This window comes from Diadema antillarum, unplaced genomic scaffold, assembly GCF_040938485.1.
Source record: "Diadema antillarum isolate AM-2024a unplaced genomic scaffold, OU_Dant_1.0 seq00000915_RagTag, whole genome shotgun sequence".
NCBI lineage: Eukaryota > Metazoa > Echinodermata > Echinoidea > Diadematoida > Diadematidae > Diadema > Diadema antillarum.
In genome coordinates this window covers 312,934-331,695 of record NW_027271769.1, presented here as the reverse complement: position 1 = coordinate 331,695, position 18,762 = coordinate 312,934, and the positions used below count along the sequence as shown (strand labels likewise).

At 40.3% G+C, this 18,762-nt stretch overlaps 1 protein-coding gene across 1 annotated transcript in view; it reads right to left on the bottom strand.

The window, feature by feature from the left end:
• LOC139741285 (hyalin-like) overlaps positions 1-18,762 on the bottom strand; it is an 85,782-nt gene that overhangs the window by 4,924 nt on the left and 62,096 nt on the right. The window contains exons 9-11 of the mRNA XM_071651875.1: positions 4,466-4,708; positions 2,850-2,987; positions 2,258-2,506 (exon numbers count right to left, since the gene is read on the bottom strand). Coding sequence (XP_071507976.1) covers positions 2,258-2,506; positions 2,850-2,987; positions 4,466-4,708 — 630 coding nt within the window. The remainder of the gene's footprint in view (positions 1-2,257; positions 2,507-2,849; positions 2,988-4,465; positions 4,709-18,762) is intronic.

Genomic DNA, 18,762 nt, shown 5'->3' with positions numbered 1-18,762 from the left:
ATCTGACCACGTGACATTGGCGCTGAACTGTCCCGGGTCTGTTGGTTGTGTGATGTCGGTGGGACAAGAGATGTTCGGAGACTCCATATCTAAACGTCAAAACACAAGCCAACGAATAATGATTCAGTGGTCGAAAGTTGAAAAATATATCATTTTTCTAATAGCAGAAGTAATGTTAACAACTCAATTACATTATAGCAAAATGGAAGGGAAATTAATATCAGCAGGTCAAAATGGATGGGCTATAGATGACAATGATGAGAATAACATTGTATGCTTGCCAAAATGTCACGACCAATAATGAATGAAATATTTACCGACGATTGTTATTGTAAAATTGCACGTTGCTGCGTTCCCGCTTGAATCTTCAGCCGTAAAATATACAGTGGTATTCCCGGCTGGAAATATACTTCCCGGCGAATGAGTAGAGGTGATAGTGACGACCCCAGAGTTATCGGTTACGTAGGGATCTAACCACGTGACATTGGCGCTGAACTGTCCCGGGTCTGTAGACTGTGTGATGTCGGCGGACAAGAGATGTTCGGAGACTCCATATCATAAAAATTACATTCAATGCTTGTCAAAATGTCACGACCAATATTGATTGAAATATTTACCGACGACTGTTACTGTGAAACTGCAGGTTGCTTCGTTTCCGCTTGAATCTTCAGCCGTAAAATATACAGTGGTATTCCCGGCTGGAAATATACTTCCCGACGAATCAGTAGATGTGATAGTAAAGACCCCAGAATTATCGGTTACGTAGGGATCTGACCACGTGACATTGGCACTGAACTCTCCCGGGTCTGTGGACTGCGTGATGTCGTCGGGACAAGAGATGTTCGGAGACTCCATATCTAAACATCAAAACACAAACAAACAAATATTGCTTCATGAGACGAAAGCTAAAAAATATACCATTTTTCTAATAACATTAGTAACGTTAACAACTCATTTACATTATAGCAGGAAGGAAGGGAAATTAATCTCAGCAGGTCAAAATGGATGGGCTATAGATGAATATGATGACAATAACATTGTATGCTTGTAAAATGTAACGACCAATAATGAATGAGATATTTACCGACGACTGTTACTGTGAAATTGCACGTTGCTTCGTTCCCGCTTGAATCTTCAGCCGTGAAATATACAGTGGTATTCCCGGCTGGAAATATACTTCCCGTCGTAGCAGTAGAGGTGATAGTGACGACCCCAGAGTTATCGGTTACGTAGAGATCTAACCACGTGACACTGGCGCTGAACTGTCCCGGGTCTGTTGGCTGTGTGATGTCGGCGGGACAAGAGATGTTCGGATACTCCAGATCTAAAGATAAAAATAGAAACAACTATATTCCGGTCGTCCCTGTAACATCAGTTACAGCTTTAATATCTGATATTGAACAGCAGTGACAACAAACACAATTTCCAGCAGGAGTAGATAGAAACACGAATTTCAGGTCGTTTTGACTGAAAAAAAAAATTGTCTTCAACTTTTACTTTGATGATACCAACAAGCACAATTTGTCGACTTGATTTTAAAACACAGGAATTTCAGCAGAAACTGAAATATCAACACAGGATTGCTGTGAAGACATTTTCCAAAACACCAGTCTTAAATTCGTCGTTTCTGTTTTTTTTTTCTTTTTTGGGAACGCTGTGAAAGGAACATTTCTACAAGATGAATAGCTTGATGCCTTTCATTTTTGGGGGTTATACGTATAGGGTCAACCTGCTGTGATGTAATATACCCACATCCATTCCCTCAAATTATTCTTGATTCTAGTAAGTTTGATTCTGTTCCAGTTCATTCTATAGCTTGTCACATGACGTGCCTCCAATAAACTCTCCTAAATTCTCACGAGTGAAAAATCAAACACCTAGGAGACCTAATCATACAGGACTTTGAAATCTTCGTTATGAGATGGCTTCTTTTGGAATTTCAGAGCACTTTATGAAAACAGCTTCTTTCTTTCGTATGCAACAATATTCAATATCCAAGCACATCACTGGGAGGCAAGTACAATATGTAAATGGAACCAAACAATTTCTGGGTCAAGCATTCTGCCAGCCTCAGAAACAACTGTTTTACTTATCAGTATTGTGATGTTATATCATGAAAGAACTAATTACAGGAGAATCACTCTTGCGCTTGCTTTATAGAAATAACATCACCCTCTCGGGCAGTGGAAATAATTTATTATCAAGATTCATGAATCGACAGGAGTTATTGGATGCACAATTCAGTGTGACTGCTCACCAATGATGGTGATTGAAAAGGAACATATGACAGCATTGCCACTCCCGTCTGTCGCAGTGTACATAACGTTGTATTCCCCGATGTTGTAGGTCCCGCCATTCCTGCCCGGTCCATTGAACACAAGAGACACATAGCCAGATGAATCTGATGCGTTCGGTTCAATCCAGGAAACAATCGCGTAAGGCAATCCAGGAAGTGTTGGCACCGACTGCGAATCCGGACATCCAGTGATGTTTGGAAGTGTCACATCTGTGAAGAGATGTTATTGTCACGTCAGTCTACATGTCAAACCCCGGTTATGTTAGAGCACGTCCAGATTCTCGTAGAAGACGTGATCTAAGAGTGACATCGGGGACTTGATTTTACTCAATCCATTCTATACATATAGATTATTATCATTTCCCTTTAACATTGAAGATAAAGACTAAGGGCCTAGTAGACGAAGAAGCATAATATTTTGATTAATAACCGTGGCTTCATTTTTTATGCTATGCAACAATACTATTCGATTGAATTTGCAAACATGGTGTTCAAAGTGACTCGATAGAATAATTAAAGAGGTAATCAAATTTCTTTTTCTTGCTGTTTTTACCTTCGCAGAGTCTCCCAGGGTACGACGGGTCAAGGTCCTCGAATCCGGCGTTACACCTACAGGTGAAATTCCCTTTACTGTTGATGCACTGGGCATTTTCATGGCAGTAGTAAGAAGCATTCCCACATTCGTCAAGATCTGTTGGGTCAAAGGAACAGAGTCGTTTTTTTTTATTTTCAAAATGAAATTTCATTCACCGATTCTCACTCAATCCGAGGACACACATGCAATCATTGTTAATCGTTAAAATTTTATGTTGCGGAATTAAGGTGATACATTATCTTGTCGTGACGGGGAAAACTGATCATATCTATTTGAAAGGTCTCTTAAAAAACAGCGTTTCCTTATTATCGGAGTTTACTTTCTCTTCAACTAAACGAAATATTGCCGTTCTTTTTATTATCATGCATTGCCGTTCTTTTCATTATTGTTACTATTGCCTCAGCCTTGACTATAAGATCTTTTTGAACCTATACTTCGCAGTTGAAGGGTTTGTTCTATATTCTTTTTTCTTCTTCTTTTTCTTCTTCTCTTTCTTCCTCAAACCTCCGAGGATCGTTGTCTTTGTCTTTGTTGCATATTCCTGTCCATTCTGTTACCTCTTTATCACGCTATAGTCTTGTTTCCTCTTGTAGCGTCTAGTCTGTTTTTTTCCTATCATAGTCTTGTTGCTGTCTCAGTCCTGTTTTATGCTCATTACTCTGTTTGTTTGTTTTTTTTTGTATAACTATTTGTCCGTCTGTCTCTTAGTGGGCTTCCAAACTTTTTAGTGACAAACTTTTTGTGCCGATTTGTTGTTGTCTTCAATTCAATTTTTGCATCGGGATTCTAATACAAGAGGGGCCCACACTCTTTGTCTTTTTAGTGGGTCTCTCCGTTTTTTTCACACAGTGCATATATTGCCAACTATTTCACTTCCGTTACCTCAGCAACTATTGTAATGTATCGCTATAGTTAGTTTTTTTTTCTATCATTATTGTTTTCTCTGTACAATTGTATGCACTGTTTCTTTCACTCAAGAAAGTGAGATTTATGTTTGTATATTGTGGAAAAAACAGATAAATTTGAACTTGAACTTGAATAGCCATTGTTAATCTTATATTAAACATAAATGTGTATGTGTATATGAAGTCAAGAATATCTGGCGTATGATAGATAGAATTAAGTGTACACTGATTGGTACCATGATTAACCAAATACGAAAGTATGTTTCATCATTTGAGGGTAAACCTTCAAAAGCTTTCTAGGAATTATTGTGTAACTTGGTATTTCCGCAAGGAAATGTGAAATAGAGCAATACATGTACATATTTGAAACAATTTGAAACAACAATCTAACCTAACTACTCACGTAATCTTGATTAGAATTTCACTTTCACATTATTCGTTGAACTTATTCCTTTAAAAGAGTTTCTTTCATTTTACCGCGATTGATTTTCTTTTGTAAAAACATCAACATGAAAGTAAAGGAAACATCGGAGCATTTTGACACCAACATGAGAAATTCATCAGGAAATCAGAGCTTCGAAATATTCATGTCAAATCTCTAAGAAGCCCAAAGAGAAAAGGTGATCCATGGATCATTGGAACTCGAGAAGGCTCGTGCATCTATCTTACCAAGTACAGTGATGACAAATTGACAGCTACCGACATTTCCACTCGCATCCTGTGAAGATACATTGACCGTAGTGTTGCCGACACCGAAAAGCGAGCCTGACCCGGGTACAGACACAGGCGGTGAGAAAGAACCCGAGTTATCTACCACAACTGGATTTGGCCACGTGACGTTCACAAAAGCAGAATTTGGCCTTTGACGCTTCCTTATGTCCTTGGGACAGGTGATGATTGGAGATTCACGGTCTATAGTAAGAGAAGATTGAATCCGTATAGTTTATAAGATAGCATTTTACTCTTTTAATATTGTTTGGATGTCCATTACGGAGTATTGCTGAAAACATTTTGGTCTACCAGAAACGGAAATGAACGTATACAGCGGCGACGATGAAAACATGTGATTATTGCAGAGAATCAATTTGGCCGTTTTTGTTTTATATGCACTGCCTACCCGTTACTAAACGTGTGATGTGTTTCAGTCACTCATTAGGTGTATCAATATCAAAGCAATGCATGATCACAGCCTATTCTGTATCACAGTACTGATTCATCTTCATGCTCCAACACGCAGTCTAATATGATCCAAACAAATTCTTCTTTCCATCACGAGTGTTATCATTTTGGGAACAGAGCTCCGTTAGCATCTGCGAATGTATCCTAGGATTCTCTATCATCATTGGAAGTGGGCTAAATAACATCATTGGAAGTTTTTAAAACCGCAGTGAAAACTCTTCTCCGCCTTGATTTTTAACCGCGGTGAAACCAACATAACGTTCTCCAATGTAGAAGACTGAAGCGCACATTACTACTTCAGCACGAAATAAAGGAGCATAATCATAATATCACTCCTGATGCGCTTGTTAACGACATGACTAATAACTTTTCTTATGTTTACCGACGACTGTTACTGTGAAATTGCACGTTGCTTCGTTCCCGCTTGAATCTTCAGCCGTAAAGTATACAGTGGTATTCCCGGCTGGCAATATACTTCCTGACGAAGCAGTGGAACTGATAATGAAGACCCCAGAGTTATCGGTTATGTAGGGATCTGACCACGTGACATTGGCACTGTACAATCCCTTGTCTGTTGACTGTGGTTGAGATGTTTTTTCCTTTCTGTATTCTGTATTTCTATACATCTGTAAGATGTATTAGTATAGGCCTACGAGGCACAAACAGTAATTTCAGCACGGAATTTCATGGTTTTCCTCTAAGATAGAAAAGATACTATGATTAAACAGAAGATCACAAATAACTATGGGCGCAAGTCAAAATGGATTGGCTATAGATGAAAATGATGATGATTATGCTTGTCTATATGTCATGACCCATAATGAATGAAATGTTTACCGACGACTTTAACTGTGAAATTGCACGTTGCTTCGTTTCCGCTTGAATCTTCAGCCGTAAAATATACAGTGGTATTCCCGGCTGGAAAGATACTTCCCGACGAAGCAGTAGAGGTGATAGTGAAAACCCCAGAGTTATCGGTTACATAGGGATCTAACCACGTGACATTGGCGCTGAACTGTCCCGGGTCTGTAGACTGTGTGATGTCGGCGGGACAAGAGATGTTCGGAGACTCCATATCTAAACATCAAAACACAAGCAAACCAATATTGATTTGTGGACGAGAGCTCAAAAATATATCATTCTTCTAATATCAGTAGTAACGTTAACAACTCATTTATATTACAGCAGAAGAGAAATCAATTAATCATAGCAGTTCAAAATAGATTGGCTATAGATGAAAATAATGAAAAAAAAAACATTGTATGCTTGTCAAAATGTCACGACCAATAATGAATGAAATATTTACCGACGACTGTTACTGTGAAATTGCATGTTGCTTCGTTCCCGCTCGAATCTTCAGCCGTAAAATGTACAGTGGTATTCCCGGCTGGAAAGATACTTCCCGACGAATCAGAAGAGGTGATAGTGAAGACCCCAGAGTTATCGGTTACATAGGGATCTAACCACGTGACATTGGCGCTGAACTGTCCCGGGTCTGTTGGCTGTGTGATGTCGGCGGGACAAGAGATGTTCGGAGATTCCAGATCTGAGAATAGATAGAGCGGATATGATGAAAGAACATAATTCTGCATACCGTTGCTACCGCCGCAAAATGACCAGTTGAAATGTTTTTCCCCTAATCCGGAATGACGACGAAACAGTTTGTCCTTATTTAAGTAGGTATTTTCCTTTTATGCAAACTGCAATGTGAATTTGACACAGTGTAAGTCATTTAATACGTATTCATATATGAGGAGCAAGCTGTCATTTTAGCAGACAATTTGATGGCATGGCCCTAAAAGGTGGAAAAGTTGCTATGAGAACAAAGTTACGAATAACATTGTTATCAATATTTACCGACGACTGTGATAGTAAAATTGCACGTGGCGTCATTTCCGCTCAAATCTTCAGCTGTAATAGATACTGTGGTATTCCCGGCTGGAAAAACACTTCCCGACGAAGAAGTAGAGCTGATAGTAAAGACCCCAGAATTATCTGTAACATATGCATTTGACCACGTGACATTGGCGCTGAACTGTCCCGGGTCTGTTCGCTGTGTGATGTCGGCGGGACAAGAGATGTTCGGAGACTCCATATCTAAAAATCAAAACACAAACAAACACTAGCTCAGTATCGTTGCCTTAGTGGACGAAATCTGAAATACATATCTTTTTCTATTATCTGTTACAATCCAAACAACGAACTCCTATCACCACATCAAGGAAGGGAAATTCATTTCAGGACGTCAAAATGGATTGGCTATAGAAGAAAATGATGATAAATACATTGTATGCTTGTCAAAATGTCACGACCAATAATGATTGAAATATTTACCGACGACTGTCACTGTGAAATTGCACGTTGCTTCGTTCCCGCTTGAATCTTCAGCCGTGAAATATACAGTGGTATTCCCGGCTGGAAATATACTTCCCGGCGAATCAGTAGAGGTGATAGTGACGACCCCAGAGTTATCGGTTACGTAGGGATCTGACCACGTGACATTGGCGCTGAACTGTCCCGGGTCTGTTGGTTGTGTGATGTCGGTGGGACAAGAGATGTTCGGAGACTCCATATCTAAACGTCAAAACACAAGCCAACGAATATTGCTTCAGTGGTCAAAAGTTGAAAATTATATCATTTTTCTAATAGCAGAAGTAATGTTAACAACTCATTTACATTATAGCAAAATGGAAGGGAAATTAATCTCAGCAGGTCAAAATGGATGGGCTATAGATGACAATGATGAGAATAACATTGTATGCTTGCCAAAATGTCACGACCAATAATGAATGAAATATTTACCGACGATTGTTATTGTAAAATTGCACGTTGCTTCGTTCCCGCTTGAATCTTCAGCCGTAAAATATACAGTGGTATTCCCGGCTGGAAAGATACTTCCCGACGAAGCAGTAGAGGTGATAGTGAAGACCCCAGAGTTATCGGTTACGTACGGATCTAACCACGTGACATTGGCGCTGAACTGTCCCGGGTCTGTAGACTGTGTGATGTCGGCGGGACAAGAGATGTTCGGAGACTCCATATCTAAACATCAAAACACAAGCAAACCAATATTGATTTGTGGACGAGAGCTCAAAAATATATCATTCTTCTAATATCAGTAGTAACGTTAACAACTCATTTATATTACAGCAGAAGAGAAATCAATTAATCATAGCAGTTCAAAATAGATTGGCTATAGATGAAAATAATGAAAAAAAAAACATTGTATCCTTGTCAAAATGTCACGACCAATAATGAATGAAATATTTACCGACGACTGTTACTGTGAAATTGCATGTTGCTTCGTTCCCGCTCGAATCTTCAGCCGTAAAATGTACAGTGGTATTCCCGGCTGGAAAGATACTTCCCGACGAATCAGAAGAGGTGATAGTGAAGACCCCAGAGTTATCGGTTACATAGGGATCTAACCACGTGACATTGGCGCTGAACTGTCCCGGGTCTGTTGGCTGTGTGATGTCGGCGGGACAAGAGATGTTCGGAGATTCCAGATCTGAGAATAGATAGAGCGGATATGATGAAAGAACATAATTCTGCATACCGTTGCTACCGCCGCAAAATGACCAGTTGAAATGTTTTTCCCCTAATCCGGAATGACGACGAAACAGTTTGTCCTTATTTAAGTAGGTATTTTCCTTTTATGCAAACTGCAATGTGAATTTGACATAGTGTAAGTCATTTAATACGTATTCATATATGAGGAGCAAGCTGTCATTTTAGCAGACAATTTGATGGCATGGCCCTAAAAGGTGGAAAAGTTGCTATGAGAACAAAGTTACGAATAACATTGTTATCAATATTTACCGACGACTGTGATAGTAAAATTGCACGTGGCGTCATTTCCGCTCAAATCTTCAGCTGTAATAGATACTGTGGTATTCCCGGCTGGAAAAACACTTCCCGACGAAGAAGTAGAGCTGATAGTAAAGACCCCAGAATTATCTGTAACATATGCATCTGACCACGTGACATTGGCGCTGAACTGTCCCGGGTCTGTTCGCTGTGTGATGTCGGCGGGACAAGAGATGTTCGGAGACTCCATATCTAAAAATCAAAACACAAACAAACACTAGCTCAGTATCGTTGCCTTAGTGGACGAAATCTGAAATACATATCTTTTTCTATTATCTGTTACAATCCAAACAACGAACTCCTATCACCACATCAAGGAAGGGAAATTCATTTCAGGACGTCAAAATGGACTGGCTATAGAAGAAAATGATGATAAATACATTGTATGCTTGTCAAAATGTCACGACCAATAATGATTGAAATATTTACCGACGACTGTTATTGTAAAATTGCACGTTGCTTCGTTCCCGCTTGAATCTTCAGCCGTAAAATATACAGTGGTATTCCCGGCTGGAAAGATACTTCCCGACGAAGCAGTAGAGGTGATAGTGAAAACCCCAGAGTTATCGGTTACGTACGGATCTAACCACGTGACATTGGCGCTGAACTGTCCCGGGTCTGTAGACTGTGTGATGTCGGCGGGACAAGAGATGTTCGGAGACTCCATATCTAAACATCAAAACACAAGCAAACCAATATTGATTTGTGGACGAGAGCTCAAAAATATATCATTCTTCTAATATCAGTAGTAACGTTAACAACTCATTTATATTACAGCAGAAGAGAAATCAATTAATCATAGCAGTTCAAAATAGATTGGATAGAGATGAAAATAATGAAAAAAACATTGTATGCTTGTCAAAATGTCACGACCGATAATGAATGAAATATTTACCGACGACTGTTACTGTGAAATTGCATGTTGCTTCGTTCCCGCTCGAATCTTCAGCCGTAAAATGTACAGTGGTATTCCCGGCTGGAAAGATACTTCCCGACGAATCAGAAGAGGTGATAGTGAAGACCCCAGAGTTATCGGTTACATAGGGATCTAACCACGTGACATTGGCGCTGAACTGTCCCGGGTCTGTTGGCTGTGTGATGTCGGCGGGACAAGAGATGTTCGGAGATTCCAGATCTGAGAATAGATAGAGCGGATATGATGAAAGAACATAATTCTGCATACCGTTGCTACCGCCGCAAAATGACCAGTTGAAATGTTTTTCCCCTAATCCGGAATGACGACGAAACAGTTTGTCCTTATTTAAGTAGGTATTTTCCTTTTATGCAAACTGCAATGTGAATTTGACACAGTGTAAGTCATTTAATACGTATTCATATATGAGGAGCAAGCTGTCATTTTAGCAGACAATTTGATGGCATGGCCCTAAAAGGTGGAAAAGTTGCTATGAGAACAAAGTTACGAATAACATTGTTATCAATATTTACCGACGACTGTGATAGTAAAATTGCACGTGGCGTCATTTCCGCTCAAATCTTCAGCTGTAATAGATACTGTGGTATTCCCGGCTGGAAAAACACTTCCCGACGAAGAAGTAGAGCTGATAGTAAAGACCCCAGAATTATCTGTAACATATGCATCTGACCACGTGACATTGGCGCTGAACTGTCCCGGGTCTGTTCGCTGTGTGATGTCGGCGGGACAAGAGATGTTCGGAGACTCCATATCTAAAAATCAAAACACAAACAAACACTAGCTCAGTATCGTTGCCTTAGTGGACGAAATCTGAAATACATATCTTTTTCTATTATCTGTTACAATCCAAACAACGAACTCCTATCACCACAGCAAGGAAGGGAAATTCATTTCAGGACGTCAAAATGGATTGGCTATAGAAGAAAATGATGATAAATACATTGTATGCTTGTCAAAATGTCACGACCAATAATGATTGAAATATTTACCGACGACTGTCACTGTGAAATTGCACGTTGCTTCGTTCCCGCTTGAATCTTCAGCCGTGAAATATACAGTGGTATTCCCGGCTGGAAATATACTTCCCGACGAATCAGTAGAGGTGATAGTGACGACCCCAGAGTTATCGGTTACGTAGGGATCTGACCACGTGACATTGGCGCTGAACTGTCCCGGGTCTGTTGGTTGTGTGATGTCGGTGGGACAAGAGATGTTCGGAGACTCCATATCTAAACGTCAAAACACAAGCCAACGAATATTGCTTCAGTGGTCAAAAGTTGAAAAATATATCATTTTTCTAATAGCAGAAGTAATGTTAACAACTCATTTACATTATAGCAAAATGGAAGGGAAATTAATTTCAGCAGGTCAAAATGGATGGGCTATAGATGGCAATGATGAGAATTACATTGTATGCTTGCCAAAATGTCACGACCAATAATGAATGAAATATTTACCGACGATTGTTATTGTAAAATTGCACGTTGCTTCGTTCCCGCTTGAATCTTCAGCCGTAAAATATACAGTGGTATTCCCGGCTGGAAAGATACTTCCCGACGAAGCAGTAGAGGTGATAGTGAAAACCCCAGAGTTATCGGTTACGTACGGATCTAACCACGTGACATTGGCGCTGAACTGTCCCGGGTCTGTAGACTGTGTGATGTCGGCGGGACAAGAGATGTTCGGAGACTCCATATCTAAACATCAAAACACAAGCAAACCAATATTGATTTGTGGACGAGAGCTCAAAAATATATCATTCTTCTAATATCAGTAGTAACGTTAACAACTCATTTATATTACAGCAGAAGAGAAATCAATTAATCATAGCAGTTCAAAATAGATTGGATATAGATGAAAATAATGAAAAAAACATTGTATGCTTGTCAAAATGTCACGACCGATAATGAATGAAATATTTACCGACGACTGTTACTGTGAAATTGCATGTTGCTTCGTTCCCGCTCGAATCTTCAGCCGTAAAATGTACAGTGGTATTCCCGGCTGGAAAGATACTTCCCGACGAATCAGAAGAGGTGATAGTGAAGACCCCAGAGTTATCGGTTACATAGGGATCTAACCACGTGACATTGGCGCTGAACTGTCCCGGGTCTGTTGGCTGTGTGATGTCGGCGGGACAAGAGATGTTCGGAGATTCCAGATCTGAGAATAGATAGAGCGGATATGATGAAAGAACATAATTCTGCATACCGTTGCTACCGCCGCAAAATGACCAGTTGAAATGTTTTTCCCCTAATCCGGAATGACGACGAAACAGTTTGTCCTTATTTAAGTAGGTATTTTCCTTTTATGCAAACTGCAATGTGAATTTGACACAGTGTAAGTCATTTAATACGTATTCATATATGAGGAGCAAGCTGTCATTTCAGCAGACAATTTGATGGCATGGCCCTAAAAGGTGGAAAAGTTACTATGAGAACAAAGTTACGAATAACATTGTTATCAATATTTACCGACGACTGTGATAGTAAAATTGCACGTGGCGTCATTTCCGCTCAAATCTTCAGCTGTAATAGATACTGTGGTATTCCCGGCTGGAAAAACACTTCCCGACGAAGAAGTAGAGCTGATAGTAAAGACCCCAGAATTATCTGTAACATATGCATCTGACCACGTGACATTGGCGCTGAACTGTCCCGGGTCTGTTCGCTGTGTGATGTCGGCGGGACAAGAGATGTTCGGAGACTCCATATCTAAAAATCAAAACACAAACAAACACTAGCTCAGTATCGTTGCCTTAGTGGACGAAATCTGAAATACATATCTTTTTCTATTATCTGTTACAATCCAAACAACGAACTCCTATCACCACATCAAGGAAGGGAAATTCATTTCAGGACGTCAAAATGGATTGGCTATAGAAGAAAATGATGATAAATACATTGTATGCTTGTCAAAATGTCACGACCAATAATGATTGAAATATTTACCGACGACTGTTATTGTAAAATTGCACGTTGCTTCGTTCCCGCTTGAATCTTCAGCCGTAAAATATACAGTGGTATTCCCGGCTGGAAAGATACTTCCCGACGAAGCAGTAGAGGTGATAGTGAAAACCCCAGAGTTATCGGTTACGTACGGATCTAACCACGTGACATTGGCGCTGAACTGTCCCGGGTCTGTAGACTGTGTGATGTCGGCGGGACAAGAGATGTTCGGAGACTCCATATCTAAACATCAAAACACAAGCAAACCAATATTGATTTGTGGACGAGAGCTCAAAAATATATCATTCTTCTAATATCAGTAGTAACGTTAACAACTCATTTATATTACAGCAGAAGAGAAATCAATTAATCATAGCAGTTCAAAATAGATTGGATATAGATGAAAATAATGAAAAAAACATTGTATGCTTGTCAAAATGTCACGACCGATAATGAATGAAATATTTACCGACGACTGTTACTGTGAAATTGCATGTTGCTTCGTTCCCGCTCGAATCTTCAGCCGTAAAATGTACAGTGGTATTCCCGGCTGGAAAGATACTTCCCGACGAATCAGAAGAGGTGATAGTGAAGACCCCAGAGTTATCGGTTACATAGGGATCTAACCACGTGACATTGGCGCTGAACTGTCCCGGGTCTGTTGGCTGTGTGATGTCGGCGGGACAAGAGATGTTCGGAGATTCCAGATCTGAGAATAGATAGAGCGGATATGATGAAAGAACATAATTCTGCATACCGTTGCTACCGCCGCAAAATGACCAGTTGAAATGTTTTTCCCCTAATCCGGAATGACGACGAAACAGTTTGTCCTTATTTAAGTAGGTATTTTCCTTTTATGCAAACTGCAATGTGAATTTGACACAGTGTAAGTCATTTAATACGTATTCATATATGAGGAGCAAGCTGTCATTTCAGCAGACAATTTGATGGCATGGCCCTAAAAGGTGGAAAAGTTACTATGAGAACAAAGTTACGAATAACATTGTTATCAATATTTACCGACGACTGTGATAGTAAAATTGCACGTGGCGTCATTTCCGCTCAAATCTTCAGCTGTAATAGATACTGTGGTATTCCCGGCTGGAAAAACACTTCCCGACGAAGAAGTAGAGCTGATAGTAAAGACCCCAGAATTATCTGTAACATATGCATCTGACCACGTGACATTGGCGCTGAACTGTCCCGGGTCTGTTCGCTGTGTGATGTCGGCGGGACAAGAGATGTTCGGAGACTCCATATCTAAAAATCAAAACACAAACAAACACTAGCTCAGTATCGTTGCCTTAGTGGACGAAATCTGAAATACATATCTTTTTCTATTATCTGTTACAATCCAAACAACGAACTCCTATCACCACAGCAAGGAAGGGAAATTCATTTCAGGACGTCAAAATGGATTGGCTATAGAAGAAAATGATGATAAATACATTGTATGCTTGTCAAAATGTCACGACCAATAATGATTGAAATATTTACCGACGACTGTCACTGTGAAATTGCACGTTGCTTCGTTCCCGCTTGAATCTTCAGCCGTGAAATATACAGTGGTATTCCCGGCTGGAAATATACTTCCCGACGAAGCAGTAGAGGTGATAGTGACGACCCCAGAGTTATCGGTTACGTAGGGATCTGACCACGTGACATTGGCGCTGAACTGTCCCGGGTCTGTTGGTTGTGTGATGTCGGTGGGACAAGAGATGTTCGGAGACTCCATATCTAAACGTCAAAACACAAGCCAACGAATATTGCTTCAGTGGTCAAAAGTTGAAAAATATATCATTTTTCTAATAGCAGAAGTAATGTTAACAACTCATTTACATTATAGCAAAATGGAAGGGAAATTAATTTCAGCAGGTCAAAATGGATGGGCTATAGATGGCAATGATGAGAATTACATTGAATGCTTGCCAAAATGTCACGACCAATAATGAATGAAATATTTACCGACGATTGTTATTGTAAAATTGCACGTTGCTTCGTTCCCGCTTGAATCTTCAGCCGTAAAATATACAGTGGTATTCCCGGCTGGAAAGATACTTCCCGACGAAGCAGTAGAGGTGATAGTGAAAACCCCAGAGTTATCGGTTACGTACGGATCTAACCACGTGACATTGGCGCTGAACTGTCCCGGGTCTGTAGACTGTGTGATGTCGGCGGGACAAGAGATGTTCGGAGACTCCATATCTAAACATCAAAACACAAGCAAACCAATATTGATTTGTGGACGAGAGCTCAAAAATATATCATTCTTCTAATATCAGTAGTAACGTTAACAACTCATTTATATTACAGCAGAAGAGAAATCAATTAATCATAGCAGTTCAAAATAGATTGGATATAGATGAAAATAATGAAAAAAACATTGTATGCTTGTCAAAATGTCACGACCAATAATGAATGAAATATTTACCGACGACTGTTACTGTGAAATTGCATGTTGCTTCGTTCCGGCTCGAATCTTCAGCCGTAAAATGTACAGTGGTATTCCCGGCTGGAAAGATACTTCCCGACGAATCAGAAGAGGTGATAGTGAAGACCCCAGAGTTATCGGTTACATAGGGATCTAACCACGTGACATTGGCGCTGAACTGTCCCGGGTCTGTTGGCTGTGTGATGTCGGCGGGACAAGAGATGTTCGGAGATTCCAGATCTGAGAATAGATAGAGCGGATATGATGAAAGAACATAATTCTGCATACCGTTGCTACCGCCGCAAAATGACCAGTTGAAATGTTTTTCCCCTAATCCGGAATGACGACGAAACAGTTTGTCCTTATTTAAGTAGGTATTTTCCTTTTATGCAAACTGCAATGTGAATTTGACACAGTGTAAGTCATTTAATACGTATTCATATATGAGGAGCAAGCTGTCATTTCAGCAGACAATTATGGCATGGCCCTAAAAGGTGGAAAAGTTACTATGAGAGCAAAGTTACGAATAACATTGTTATCAATATTTACCGACGACTGTGATAGTAAAATTGCACGTGGCGTCATTTCCGCTCAAATCTTCAGCTGTAATAGATACTGTGGTATTCCCGGCTGGAAAAACACTTCCCGACGAAGAAGTAGAGCTGATAGTAAAGACCCCAGAATTATCTGTAACATATGCATCAGACCACGTGACATTGGCGCTGAACTGTCCCGGGTCTGTTCGCTGTGTGATGTCGGCGGGACAAGAGATGTTCGGAGACTCCATATCTAAAAATCAAAACACAAACAAACACTAGCTCAGTATCGTTGCCTTAGTGGACGAAATCTGAAATACATATCTTTTTCTATTATCTGTTACAATCCAAACAACGAACTCCTATCACCACATCAAGGAAGGGAAATTCATTTCAGGACGTCAAAATGGATTGGCTATAGAAGAAAATGATGATAAATACATTGTATGCTTGTCAAAATGTCACGACCAATAATGATTGAAATATTTACCGACGACTGTTATTGTAAAATTGCACGTTGCTTCGTTCCCGCTTGAATCTTCAGCCGTAAAATATACAGTGGTATTCCCGGCTGGAAAGATACTTCCCGACGAAGCAGTAGAGGTGATAGTGAAAACCCCAGAGTTATCGGTTACGTACGGATCTAACCACGTGACATTGGCGCTGAACTGTCCCGGGTCTGTTGGTTGTGTGATGTCGGCGGGACAAGAGATGTTCGGAGACTCCATATCTAAACATCAAAACACAAGCAAACGAATATGGCTTAAGTGGACGAAAGCTGAAAATATATATCATTTTTCTAATAGCAGATGTAACGTTAACAACTCATTTTCATTATAGCAGAAAGGAAGCGAAATTAATCTCAGCAGGTCAAAATGGATGGGCTGTAGATGACAATGATGCGAACAACATTGTATGCTTGCCAAAATGTCACGACCAATAATGAATTAAATATTTACCGACGACTGTTACTGTGAAATTGCACGTTGCTTCGTTCCCGCTTGAATCTTCAACCGTAAAATACACAGTGGTATTCCCGGCTGGAAAGATACTTCCCGACGAATCAGTAGAGGTGATAGTGAAGACCCCAGAGTTGTCGGTTACATAGGTATCTAACCACGTGACATTGCCACTGAACTGTCCCGGGTCTGTTGGCTGTGTGATGTCGGCGGGACAAGAGATGTTCGGAGACTCCAGATCTGAGAATAGATAGAGCGGATATGATGAAAGAACATAATTCTGCACACAGTTGCTACCGCCGCAAAATGACCAGTCGAAATGTGTTTCCCCTAATCCGCAATGACGACGAAACAGTGTGTCCTCGTAGGTATTTTTCCTTTCATGCAAACTGCAGTGTGAATTTGACACAGTGTAAGTCATTTGATATGTATTCATATTATGAGGAGCTAACTGTCATTGCAGCCAAAAAAAAAAAATGATGGTATTGCCCTAAAAGGTGGAAAAGATACCCTGAGTACAAAGTTACGAATAACTTTGTTATCAATATTTACCGACGACTGTGATAGTAAAACTGCACGTGGCGTCATTCCCGCTCAAATCTTCAGCTGTAATAGATACTGTGGTATTCCCGGCTGGAAAAACACTTCCCGACGAAGAAGTAGAGCTGATAGTAAAGACCCCAGAGTTATCTGTAACATGTGCATCTGACCACGTGACAATGGCGCTGAACTGTCCCGAGTCTGTTGGCTGTGTGATGTCGGCGGGACAAGAGATGTTCGGAGACTCCATATCTAAAAATCAAAACACAAACAAACGCTAGCTCTGTATCGTTGCCTCAGTGGACGAAATCTCAAATACATATATTTTTCTACTATCTGATTCAATCCAAACAACGAACTCCTATCACCACAGCAAGGAAGGGAAATTCATTTCAGGACGTCAAAATGGATTGGCTATAGATGAAAATGATGATAAATACATTGTATGCTTGTCAAAATGTCACGACCAATAATGAATGAAATATTTACCGACGATTGTTACTGTGAAATTGCACGTTGCTTCGTTCCCGCTTGAATCTTCAACCGTAGAATATACAGTGGTATTCCCGGCTGGAAAGATACTTCCCGACGAAGCAGTAGAGGTGATAGTGAAGACCCCAGAGTTGTCGGTTACATAGGGATCTAACCACGTGACAATTGCGCTGAACTGTCCCGGGTCTGTAGACTGTGTGATGTCGGCGGGACAAGAGATGTTCGGAGCCTCCATATCTAAAAATTAAAACACAAACATACACTAGCTCTGTGTCGTTATATATTTTTTTTCTACTATCTGTAATAATCTAAACAACGATGTCCTATCACCACAGCAAGGAAGGGAAATCTCATTTCAGGACACCAAAATGGATTGGCTATCTTTAGGATGATGATAATTACATGGTATGCTTGTCACAATGTCACGACGCCAATACTGACTGAAATATTTACCGACGACTGTTACTGTGAAATTGCACGTTGCTTCGTTCCCGCTTGAATCTTCAGCCGTAAAATATACAGTGGTATTCCCGGCTGGAAAGATACTTCCCGACGAAGCAGTAGAGGTGATAGTGAAAACCCCAGAGTTATCGGTTACGTAGGGATCTAACCACGTGACATTGGCGCTGAACTGTCCCGGGTCTGTTGGCTGTGTGATGTCGGCGGGACAAGAGATGCTAGGAGACTCCATATCTAAAAAGCAAAATATGCATCAACAACAACAAAAAGACATTGTGTCCATCGTTCCGCTCGTGAAAGAAATCTCAAAAAGGTTTCTTGTTTCCCTTTTTCTAGGACCAGTAACGAGAAAAGAAGACGCATTCTGATTATAGTCTGAAGGAAAGCAAATTTGAGCATGAAAAAAAAATGTATTGCCTATAGATGAAAGAAATAATAAAATGACAATATGTCCCCAATATCATGACTAATAACGTATCAGATATGTAACGACTGTAACGGTAAAATTGCACGTTGCTTCATTGCCGCTTGAATCTTCAACTGCGATAGATAATGTGGTATTCCCGACAGGAAATATACTTCCCAACAGTAAAGACCCCAGAGTTGTCTGTTACGAAG